This window comes from Chiloscyllium plagiosum, unplaced genomic scaffold (assembly GCF_037043375.1).
Source record: "Chiloscyllium plagiosum isolate Xiang-an unplaced genomic scaffold, Cpla_swu_hap1 HiC_scaffold_12, whole genome shotgun sequence".
NCBI lineage: Eukaryota > Metazoa > Chordata > Chondrichthyes > Orectolobiformes > Hemiscylliidae > Chiloscyllium > Chiloscyllium plagiosum.
Window position 1 is genome coordinate 8,295,702 of NW_028270150.1, and position 12,960 is coordinate 8,308,661.

A 12,960-nucleotide genomic window follows, 5' to 3' on the forward strand; every position below is an offset into this window, starting at 1 on the left:
CCCTTACCACTCTCTGAGTAAAGAACCTGCCTCTGACATCTGTCTTAAATCTATCACCCCTCAAGTTGCAGCTATGACCTGTCGTACAAGCAGATGTCATCATCCTAGGAAAAAGACTCTCATTGTCCAGTCTGTTTGTGTGACCAACTGGGTGTCACTAAAATCTGCTTTACAATTGCAGACTTATTAAAATGAATATCTTATGCAAGTATGCTGTATCAGCTGCTGTGGTGGGATCTGAAATCATAACCCCCAGAGCATAACCTTGGCTTATTAACTCAGTGATGTTGCCATGACATCACCACCTCCCTTTTATTCAGTTGTATCAAGCAAAAACAAAACCTGGGTTCGATTCCAGCCTCGGGCGACTGTCTGTGTGGAGTTTGCACGTTCTCCCCGTGTCTGCGTGGGTTTCCTCCAGGTGCTCCAGTTTCCTCCCTCAGTCCAAAGATGTGCGGACCAGCATTGGTTGCAGGACGCTGGAGGTGTAGGGGGATGGGCTTAGATTAGTTCACAGGTCGACACAACATTGAGGGCCGAAGGGTCTGTTCTGCGCTGTATTGTTCTATGTTCAAACTCAACTGGTTCAGTAATGCTCTTGAGGGAAGGGAATCTGCTGTCCTCACCTGAGGTACGGTGAATTGGCCATGCTAAATTGCCCCCATAGTGTTCAGGGATGTGTAGGTTAGGTGCATTAGTCAGGGGTAAATGTAGAGTAATAGGGTAGGGGAACGTGTTGGTGTGGACTTGTTGGGCCAAAGGCCCTGTTTCCACACTGTAGAGATTCTATGATCCTATGAAAACAAGGCAGCCCTACCACACACATGAAGCATGTCCTTGACTATAGCGACACTGTTTTCTGGAACCTAATGTATGCACAACAGTGACCAGTTTGGGAGGTCAGAGGTGAGATCCTCATGGGAATCAGGTTGCTGCTTCGTTAGTTGGAGGCCATTTTAGGTCGGGCTCCCCTACTGTTATTTGGAATAACTCAGGGAATTCTCCCCAGTGTCCTGCAACCAATGTTGATCCGCCAATCAGCATCAACAAAAAAAGATAGCTTTTTTGTTATTCACTCAAAGGACATCGGCAGTTCTGCTTGGACCAGCATTTATTGCCCATCCCTAGTTGACCCTTCAGAAGATGGGGGTGAGCTGCCTTCTTGAACCGCTGGATCCCACGAAGCCAGGTTTTCAGGAATTCCAGGATTTTGATCCAGAGACAGTGAAGATACAGTGATATATATCTAAATCAGGATGGTGAATGGCTTAGAGGGAAACCTGCAGGGGGTGATGGTCCTATGTATCTGCTGCCTTTGCTCTTCTAGATGGGAGTGGTCATAGGCTTGGAATGCATTGTCAATGGCACCTTGGTGAATTTCTGAAGTGCCTCGTAATCTAGTTTTTACTGCTGACTGTGAGATCTTGCTGTATTCAAATTTGCCATCACTTCCTCGATATTAGAACAATGACTGCACTCCAAAGAGTACCTCACCAACTGCAAAGTGCTTTGGGAGATGCTGTGAAAGGTGCTGCGTAAATGCAAGTCCTTCCTTTCCTCAGCAGAGCTTGGGTTGCTTTTTGGAAGCAGAGAGGTGGGGGGGGTAGGGGTTGTTGGCATGAGTGGGATTGGTTGAGGGGCGGCTCAGAATTTCCTGCAGTTTTATTTGAAGGTGTGTTATTTCTTGTGCAAGATCCAATTTGAACTATTTGAAGGATTGAGATGTGAACCTTTGAAAGGAACTGGCAAGAGATGACCAGTTTCTCAAGCAAGCCTGCCCCACACACCCTGATACTTACAGAATTGTGATGGACACTTCACACCTATCCCTGCTCTCTCCACAAACTTGACCATCTCGAGGGAGGCAAACCAAGCAGAGAAAGAGTACTCTCGGTCAGTGAGGGGAAAGAATTGCTCCTTAAACCCTTAATGCAATGAAAATGTGTTCCAGAAGTGATACAGACCCCAGCATTCTCAGTAAATACACTTACCTTCTCTGCAGTACGTTAGCGTTAGTTATAGTCCCAGGCAGGAAGCTCGCAAGAGTTACACCCGAAACGTCGACTTCTCCACCTCCTGATGCTGCCTGGCCTGCTGTGTTCTTCCAGCCTCTTTCCTGTCTATGTTAGCAAGCACCTGAAAACAAACTGAAAGTTCCAAAAACATCCTAGTGATAGCCCACCATTCCCACCAATATCCCAGAACCTGAACTGAATTGGACCAGCTAAATACAGTGGTGCCTCGACTTCCGAACTTAATCCGTTCCGGGACCTGGTTCGCGAACCGAAAAGTTCACGAACTGAATCAATTTTTCCCATTGTTCGGAGAATGTTAGAATGCTTGGACATAGCAACGGACGCTGTTCACAGCGCACGCGCCAAAGACGAACTGAATGAGATCACGCGGGGCCTGAGAGCTTGTGCGTTCAACAAGCGCGTAGCAAAGCAGAACAATGAAACCACGTGGTCGCACACGGGCGTTTTGTGTTCATACCTTCGTTCGTACCTTGAATTTCGTACGTACGTTGAAGCAAAATTTTACGTACAATCCTGTTCGTAAACCGATTTGTTTGTGAACGGGGTCGTTCGTATGTCGAGGCGCTACTGTAGATACATTGAATACAAGAGCCGGTCAGAGGTTCAGAGTTCTGGGGTTTGTATCTCACCCCTGTCTCCCCAATGCCTATCAACCATCAATGAGGTACAGGTCAGGGTGTGATGGAATAGTCCTCACTGACCTCAAAGCTTCAGAGAAACGAGGCTTCATATTGTGAAGGGGATGTAATAGAGGGATAAGGAAAGACCACTTTCAGTAGCAGGTGGATCAATGTACTGGGGACAAATATATTTAGACATATATTTCTACACAGTTTTGCGTGAGTACATGCGTGCAAAAAAGGTGTACACTTGCGTGAATTTGTGTGCTTGTATATAAATACAGGAACAGAGGGAGATAGATTTCCCACAGAGTGGTGTTACCATCCCTGCTGATGGCCGTAATGGACGTGCCCCATTCCCACAATGAGGCATGCTTTTCCCTTTCATTTGGTTAAAGCATCGGTCCTTCATTGAACCATAATCATATGAGGCTGCTTATTTTCTTTAACAATGAAACAGCAGTGTATCACACAAAACAGAAACTAAAGATAAACGAGCCAGCGTATCTAAATAAAGAACACAGTTTGAACGATCTTAAAGCACACTGCAAAACAAAATCTAATGCGGTTTTGCGACATTATCAATAGCACCTCTTCCATGAACACTCACAAAACTGAGAGCTAGCTGATCGCAGTTTCCAATAATCTGCAGATTTCTAACCAAACACTCCTGGTTCGGAAGTTTCACAAATTCAGTTTGCACAAGGGTGTGAAAACTTTTCCTAAACTTCCTTACACTCCTTTCTGGGAGAGAGATTTACTCCTGACCCCAGACAGGCCACCTCTAAACTACCCTAAAATCATTTAATTGCTTTCTTTTTTTAAGATAAGATGTATCGTTTATTATCCAGAAGAAAGCAGGCTCAATGTTTACTCCATCTGCCATAAACACCACAATAAAAGCACAATTAACACTCCAGGGCTTCCCACTCTCTGACACAATTTGGATTGTTGTGGTTCTGTTCGCCGAGCCGGGAATTTGTGTTGCAGATATTTCGTCCCCTATCTTGGTGACATCCTCAGTGCTTGGGAGCCTCCTGTGAAGCGCTTCTGTGGTGTTTCCTCCGGCATTTGTAGTGATTTGTATCTGCCGTTTCCGGTTGTCAGTTCCAGCTGTCCGCTGCAGTGGTCGGTATATTGGGTCCAGGACAGCTAGAACTGACAACCGGAAGCGGCAGAGACAAACCACTATAAATGCTGGAGGAAAGATCACAGAAGCACTTCACAGGAGGCTCCCAAACACTGAGGATGACACCTAGACAGGGGACGAAATGTCTGCAACACAAATTCCCGGCTCGGCGAACAGAACCACAACAACGAGCACCCGAGCTACAAATCTTCTCACAAACTTTGAACAATTTGGATTAGGCCACTGTTATGGAAGGACTACCTGACCTAGTATTTTTTTAAACCATGTGCAGACGTAACCTACCCATATGCCATTACTTTAAAATCCAAACCATAAAAATGATTTTTATATACCTCTCATCAGGAGAAATGGGACAGGAGAGGGAGATGAGACACGTGATTCAGCATTACATCTGGGGTTTCCTGTGAGCCAGACTTTCAGTGCAAACTGCACATCAGGTATTATAAAAACGAAATGCAGATCAGCAGGACACACACTTCAATCCTCACTCCATCCCATCTGTTACCAAACACCACTGAGAAAGAGAGAGACACTGTCAGAGACCGTACAGTTTGCCAATCCTCCCAGCACATGGCAACTGCGCAGGGCTAGAGATTAAATATACATGGAGAGCGAGAACATTACAAAATGCTAAAGCTGAATCATTCTTGAGTGAAAAGTATTTTGCTGAAGTTATGAAAAAGGAGAACTTTGAACAAATTGATGATGGAAGGTATACAGACAACTGCAATATACTCCAGGAACTAATGAGTGCAACTCACAGACTGCAAGATGGGAAAATAAGGAAAACGACCAATCAATCCATCCGGCTGAGTGGAGTCCAGATTTCAGTGCTCTAATTGTAACAGCTATGCACACAGACACGGGCATACACACACATGTAGACTTACACAGTCATACACACATATACACTGACACATTCACAGGCACACACAGAGACACATGCACAAAGGTACATATATAAACACACAGAAAGTCACATACATGCATTGATATACACAAAGACACAGTTACACTCATAAAAATACGTGACACACACATACACAAAGGTACATACACAAGTACAAAGATAGATACATAGGCATACTGCCATACACACAGATACATAAACACAAAGATGCCGTTACAGATACACATGCACAGGACAGAAATAAAGCTGTAAGTTCCTCAGTGTAACATGTGAAGTGATCGTACCCATGCGATTCTGTGTCACTGACTGAGAGCAGGCTGCCTCTCCCCCCCCCACCATCACTGATGCTGGTCACCAGCATCTAATAAGTACTCCTGAGGAGGAACTCTCACCGTGGATAGCACTGGAATACATCAATATCTTTGGCAGCCTCCTCCTTCCTTTCTGCGGGCTGGAGTGAGCATGGTACTTTGGATCTTGTTACTACAACCTCTGCTGCTTTGGGCACCTCGACTGACCGCCAGCACAGACATCTCAGGAAGGTCAAGGGCTGGGCCACGGTTGAAGAGCCGTGAGTAAAGATGCGACCACTGTCTCTCTCGTCCTCTTGCCCTTCCCCTCTCTCCCTCTCTCCCTAAAGCAGTTTAAATCCTGCATTCGCTGTTTGCTGATGTCTTGCCTTAAAGAGATGGAAATGTGAGCACTACGTTACGGATTTCTGTTGAAGGTAGTGGCTGGATGATTCCGTTTGGCACCAGGAGCTGAACTGAAGAAGAGAAAGCTTTTAAAATCCTCTCAACAGCAGTAATGCACAAGCTGCTGAGCCTGTAGCTCATACACCGGCCTTGGTGAATTAACCATTTCTCACCCAAACAGGTCTCTTATCAGTAAATGGCCAGTGCTGATGTTTGCAATGTTAGACATTGAAGGCAGTGGCTCTGGGCAGGGCCTCAGACCTGGCTGCTGTCAATTCTGAGGCAAAGAGATTGCATAAGTATCACCAATCATAGATATATAGGAACACCATCATCTGCATGTTCTCATCTCCTGACTTGGAAATTGCTGTTCCCTCACTTATACTGGGTCAAAATCCTGTAACTCCCTCGTCAATGGCACTTGACGGGGTTGCTACACTCCCATCTCACAAAGAAAGCAGCTCAGCACCACTTTCTCCAGGGCAATCGGGGAAAAGCAATAAATGCTGATGCATTCTTAAAAAATTCAGTAATAGTAATACCATTGAATATCAAAGGGAGTTCGTTATACAGTTTTGCCAGGGCCCCTTGATGCCACACACGGTCGAATGCAGCCTCGATGTGAAGGGCTTTCCCTCCCCCCTCCCCTCTGGAATTCAGCTCTTTTATCCATGTTTGAACCGAGGCTGTAATGAGGTCAGGAGCTGAGTGGCCCTGGTGGAACCCAAACTGGGTGTCACTGAGCAGGTTATTGCTGAGCAGGTGCTGCTTGATAGCTCTGTTACTGACACCTTCCATCACCTTACTGACGATCGAGAGTGGACTGATGGGACAGTAACTGGCCCGGTGGGTAATTTTCCACATTGTTCGGTAGATGTCAGTGTTATAACTACTGGAACAGCTTGGCGAGGGGAGGGGCAAGTTCTGGAGCACATGTCTTCAGTACTATTGCCGGACTGTTATCAGGGCCCATTGCCTTTGCAGTATCCAGTGTCTCCAACCATTTCAAGGTTCTTACCTTATACGAATAATGGCAAACCAATTGTTCATTTTTTACATACTTTACTAGTTACAGTTCTACCAAAATCAGATTTTTATCTCAACATCATTTTTAAGCAAATTCACAAAAGTGCTGTGGGTGGAATTTGAACTGAGACTGTCTTGAGAAGTTGCCCCAAGCCACTGTACTACACAAGAATAGCACCTGAACTGTCATCTTCATGCAGGTAGCTGTATAAACAGAGGGGCCCTGTCACTGAGTGAGGTATTAGTTCTGCAAAGACTTACCAACTAGGTTTGCGTGATTATTTTGTATCTGTGAGGAATAAGCTGAGTGAAGGAGGTTTTGAAAGTATATATGATTTTTAGCCCTCAGGATCAAAACGCTGAAAATGTCTTGTATTCATTCAATCCATGATCTTGATTTTGAGTGAATATTGTAGTAAGTATCAACAAAATATGTATGTATAAAGTGTACGAATATACCTGTTTCGGCACATGTTTTATAACCAATGAAATATTTTGTCAAGAGTAGTCAGCACTGTATTACAGGGAAATGTGGCTGCCCATCTGAGCACAGCAAGATCCCAGTAACCCAGTGTGATCCACAATCAGTTAATCTGTTTGAATAATGTCAAACCAAGAGCTGCAGATGCTGGACATGTGAATCACACAGAAACAGAGGTTGCTGTAGAAATTCAGCAGGTCTGTCAGCATCAGTGGAGAGAAGACAGAGTTAACATTTTGAGTCCAGTGACCCTTCTTCAGAACACAGTCTGCTTTAATGATGTGGTTGAGGGATGAATTTTGGTAAGGTGCAGTGGAGGTGGGATCCAGTGCCCAGAATCAACTCAAAGGGATTGTGTGAATGTAAATAATCAACGTTAATGTGGAGTGGTCTTGTGGTACAGTGGGTTGAGAAAGTGAACACTGCAGATGCTGGAGATCAGATTTGAGAGTGTGGTGCTAGAAAGACACAGCAGGTCAGGCAGCATCCGAGGAGCAGGAGAATCAATGTTTCAGGCATAAGCCCTTTATCAGGAAACGTCAGGATGCTGGCTGAGCTTTTCCAGCACCACACTTTTGACAGTGGGTTGAAACTATATTTCAGGGGCAGAAAGTTGCAGGTTCAAATCCTACTCCAGAACTTGACACTCATGGGTTATGTGTTTGTATATGGCCAAGGAACTTGGGTCAATCCTGTCAATCTAGGTCAATGAGAAGGTGGGGGGTGGATTATGTGTCAGTCATATTGTGACCAGAACATGGTTTCTACCATCAGTATCTGCAGGTTCAGACTAGAATGTGAAGGTCAATGTGAATGTAGCCATAGCAACGCTGTTTGAACAAGTGATCCATCACCACTATTCTAAGACCAACTGTGGCCAATACATTAGCCAATAGCCAAACGTGTGACTGCTTGGGAATCCCAAAATGATTAGTCACATTTCTAATTGGTCAGAAATAAATGAGAACTGGAGACCAATTTTGGTCATGTGATCACGAATCATGGTCATGTGATGTTGTTTCATGGGTGTCTTGTTGAAACAGTACGATGAAATGCAGAATACATGAATGGTTTTCATCATTGTGGCTGCTTCACTCTCTTGATACTCGACAATGGTAGGAGATGGTTGTTAATCAAAGAGCCAGGCTTGTGTGAATGTGTATTTTGTGAAGGGAATTTACTACGTGAATTACTTTGAAACAATGTCGTCATAGCCACAGCCAGGGCCAGGCGTTAATTTCCAAATCACGGTTTGGCAGGAACATGAGCGGGGTAGGAAGTGTCATGAGAATTGAGGTAGCACATATACGATAACAGATGCTCGTTGTTTACAATGACACCGGAAGGCAGGGGCTAATCAAACACTCACGCACAGAGTGGGGCAGGAGCTGGGCTGATATACACAGAGTGGGGCAGGGGCTGCGCTGATATACACAGAGTGGGGCAGGGGCTGCGCTGATATACACAGAGTGAGGCAGGAGCTGGGCTGATATACACAGACCGGGGCAAGTGCTGGGCTGATATACACAGACTGGGGCAAGTGCTGGGCTGATATACACAGAGTGAGGCAGGAGCTGGGCTGATATACACAGACTGGGGCAAGTGCTGGGCTGATATACACAGAGTGGAATAGGAGCTGGGCTGATATACACAGAGTGAGGCAGGAGCTGGGCTGATATACACAGAGTGGGTCAGGAGCTGGGCCGATATACACAGCGTGAGGCAGGAGCTGGGCTGATATACACAGAGTGGGGCAGGAGCTGGGCTGATATACACAGAGTGGGGCAGGAGCTGGGCCGATATACACAGAGTGAGGCAGGAGCTGGGCTGATATACACAGAGTGGGGCAGGCGCTGGGCTGATATACACAGAGTGGGGCAGGAGCTGGGCTGATATACACAGCGTAGGGCAGGAGCTGGGCTGATATACACAGAGTGGAACAGGAGCTGGGCTGATATACACAGAGTGGGGCAGGAGCTGGGCAGATATACACAGAGTGGGGCAGGAGCTGGGCTGATATACACAGAGTGAGGCAGGAGCTGGGCTGATATACACAGCGTGAGGCAGGAGCTGGGCTGATATACACAGAGTGAGGCAGGAGCTGGGCTGATATACACAGAGTGAGGCAGGAGCTGGGCTGATATACACAGAGTGAGGCAGGAGCTGGGCTGATATACACAGAGTGAGGCAGGAGCTGGGCTGATATACACAGCGTGAGGCAGGAGCTGGGCTGATATACACAGAGTGAGGCAGGAGCTGGGCTGATATACACTAGTGAGGCAGGAGCTGGGCTGATATACACAGAGTGAGGCAGGAGCTGGGCTGATATACACAGCGTGAGGCAGGAGCTGGGCTGATATACACAGAGTGAGGCAGGAGCTGGGCTGATATACACAGAGTGAGGCAGGAGCTGGGCTGATATACACAGAGTGAGGCAGGAGCTGGGCTGATATACACAGAGTGGAACAGGAGCTGGGCTGATATACACAGAATGGGGCAGGAGCTGGGCCGATATACACAGAGTGGAACAGGAGCTGGGCTGATATACACAGTGTGAGGCAGGAGCTGGGCCGATATACACAGAGTGGGGCAGGAGCTGGGCTGATATACACAGAGTGGGGCAGGGGCTGGGCTGATATACACAGAGTGGGGCAGGAGCTGGGCTGATATACACAGAGTGAGGCAGGAGCTGGGCTGATATACACAGAGTGGGGCAGGAGCTGGGCTGATATACACAGAGTGGGGCAGGGGCTGGGCTGATATACACAGTGTGGGGCAGAGGCTGGGCTGATATACACAGAGTGAGGCAGGAGCTGGGCTGATATACACAGAGTGGGGCAGGAGCTGGGCTGATATACACAGAGTGAGGCAGGAGCTGGGCCGATATACACAGCGTGAGGCAGGAGCTGGGCCGATATACACAGAGTGGAACAGGAGCTGGGCTGATATACACAGAGTGAGGCAGGAGCTGGGCTGATATACACAGCGTAGGGCAGGAGCTGGGCTGATATACACAGCGTAGGGCAGGAGCTGGGCTGATATACACAGAGTGAGGCAGGAGCTGGGCTGATATACACAGAGTGAGGCAGGAGCTGGGCTGATATACACAGAGTGGGGCAGGAGCTGGGCTGATATACACAGAGTGGGGCAGGAGCTGGGCTGATATACACAGAGTGGGGCAGGAGCTGGGCTGATATACACAGAGTGAGGCAGGAGCTGGGCTGATATACACAGCGTAGGGCAGGAGCTGGGCTGATATACACAGCGTAGGGCAGGAGCTGGGCTGATATACACAGAGTGGGGCAGGAGCTGGGCTGATATACACAGCGTAGGGCAGGAGCTGGGCTGATATACACAGTGTGGGGCAGGAGCTGGGCTGATATACACAGAGTGGGGCAGGAGCTGGGCTGATATACACAGCGTAGGGCAGGAGCTGGGCTGATATACACAGCGTAGGGCAGGAGCTGGGCTGATATACACAGAGTGGGGCAGGAGCTGGGCTGATATACACAGAGTGGGGCAGGGGCTGGGCCCATATACACAGAGTGAGGCAGGAGCTGGGCTGATATACACAGAGTGGGGCAGGAGCTGGGCTGATATACACAGAGTGGGTCAGGAGCTGGGCCCATATACACAGAGTGAGGCAGGAGCTGGGCTGATATACACAGAGTGGGGCAGGAGCTGGGCTGATATACACAGAGTGGGGCAGGAGCTGGGCTGATATACACAGAGTGGGGCAGGGGCTGGGCCCATATACACAGAGTGAGGCAGGAGCTGGGCTGATATACACAGAGTGGGGCAGGAGCTGGGCTGATATACACAGAGTGGGTCAGGAGCTGGGCCCATATACACAGAGTGAGGCAGGAGCTGGGCTGATGTACACAGAGTGGGGCAGGAGCTGGGCCGATATACACAGAGTGAGGCAGGAGCTGGGCTGATATACACAGAGTGAGGCAGGAGCTGGGCTGATATACACAGAGTGAGGCAGGAGCTGGGCTGATATACACAGCGTGGGGCAGGAGCTGGGCTGATATACACAGCGTAGGGCAGGAGCTGGGCTGATATACACAGTGTGGGGCAGGAGCTGGGCCGATATACACAGAGTGAGGCAGGAGCTGGGCTGATATACACAGCGTAGGGCAGGAGCTGGGCTGATATACACAGTGTGGGGCAGGAGCTGGGCTGATATACACAGAGTGGGGCAGGAGCTGGGCTGATATACACAGAGTGGGGCAGGAGCTGGGCCGATATACACAGCGTGGGGCAGGAGCTGGGCTGATATACACAGCGTAGGGCAGGAGCTGGGCTGATATACACAGTGTGGGGCAGGAGCTGGACCGATATACACAGAGTGAGGCAGGAGCTGGGCTGATATACACAGCGTAGGGCAGGAGCTGGGCTGATATACACAGTGTGGGGCAGGAGCTGGGCTGATATACACAGAGTGGGGCAGGAGCTGGGCTGATATACACAGAGTGGGGCAGGAGCTGGGCCGATATACACAGAGTGAGGCAGGAGCTGGGCTGATATACACAGCGTGGGGCAGGAGCTGGGCTGATATACACAGAGTGGGGCAGGAGCTGGGCTGATATACACAGAGTGGGGCAGGAGCTGGGCTGATATACACAGTGTGGGGCAGGAGCTGGGCTGATATACACAGAGTGAGGCAGGAGCTGGGCTGATATACACAGCGTGGGGCAGGAGCTGGGCTGATATACACAGCGTAGGGCAGGAGCTGGGCTGATATACACAGAGTGCGGCAGGAGCTGGGCTGATATACACAGAGTGCGGCAGGAGCTGGGCTGATATACACAGAGTGGGGCAGGAGCTGGGCTGATATACACAGCGTGGGGCAGGAGCTGGGCTGATATACACAGAGTGGGGCAGGAGCTGGGCTGATATACCCAGAGTGGGGCAGGAGCTGGGCTGATATACCCAGAGTGGGGCAGGAGCTGGGCAGATATACACAGAGTGGGGCAGGAGCTGGGCTGATATACACAGAGTGCAGCAGGTGTTGCAGTAACATAGTGTTTGAGGTATGAGGTGATTCATTCAACAAGTGACCAGGTCAACAAAGCTGTCAGCCGTGTGCCAATAGCTAGCTCTCCGTCTAAGGGTGAGTCCCACAATTAGTTGGATATCTCTCAGTGCAGACGAGACCCTGCTGCCCTATTTCAGGGTGAACTGAGACTCCATCTGCTCTCTTGGCTGGATGTGAAAGATCTCACAACCACTATCCAAGGGAGAGAAAGTGAGATCTTCCAGGTATTCGGGCCTATACTCATCTCTTTTTGTTTAATTGATTGTTTAATGGGTTGTAAGCATCACTTGCAAGGCCAATATACTTTGTCTATCTCTAATTATCCCCATGGTATATATGCCTTGCTTGGCCAGTTCAGAGTCAACCAAAGCATTGTGGGTCTGGAGTCACATGTAGGCCAGACCAGGTAGCGATGGATAGATTTACCTCACAGATGGTCATTAGTGAACATTAGTGATTAGCTTTTTACAATAATTGATGATAGTGATGTTAACCACAAATTTGAGATCCATCCTTAATTCCTGATTTTATTAATTTAACTTCAATTCAACCAGCCGCTGCTGGGGGGGAGTTTGAACCCACATCCCACACATCATGAGGCTGGGTCTCAGGATTACTAGCCAGCTCATAATAGCACTCCCCCCTCCCATCATCCTCAATCTGGCACCCCACTGCCTCATCTCATAGAGAACTGCTGGGAAATGAGTGCCCATGAGGACTCAGGTATTCACTGTGTTCATCAGGCAGATGTGGAGAGGGATTCTTATAAAGCTGCTTAGTGTTCTTTAATAGTTAATGTCTCCATTAATCCCTTTGGTTCACAAAACCGCCTCTTCCATGTTTAAATTAATGATGGACTTACTGACCTCAGCATAATTTTCAGTCGCTTGAATCGTTTAGTCGGCAGCAGCTAATGGAGCCTTAGCCTCTGTGAAGTTGTACACTCTCTCCGCTGTCAGACAATCGCGGAAACAGAATCTGTGCAGCTACGGGGATGGGAT

At 48.4% G+C, this 12,960-nt stretch overlaps 1 protein-coding gene across 4 annotated transcripts in view; it reads left to right on the forward strand.

The window, feature by feature from the left end:
* robo1 (roundabout, axon guidance receptor, homolog 1 (Drosophila)) overlaps positions 1-12,960 on the forward strand; it is a 768,177-nt gene that overhangs the window by 305,072 nt on the left and 450,145 nt on the right. Inside the window, exon 1 of one of the 4 annotated variants that reach the window (XM_087992442.1) lies at positions 5,113-5,287. The exons of the other annotated variants lie outside the window; for them this stretch is intronic. Within the exon in view, the coding sequence (XP_087848568.1) occupies positions 5,179-5,287 (109 nt within the window). The 5' untranslated portion in view covers positions 5,113-5,178. Of the gene's footprint in view, positions 1-5,112; positions 5,288-12,960 lie in introns of those variants that run through there. 4 annotated transcript variants of the gene reach the window in all.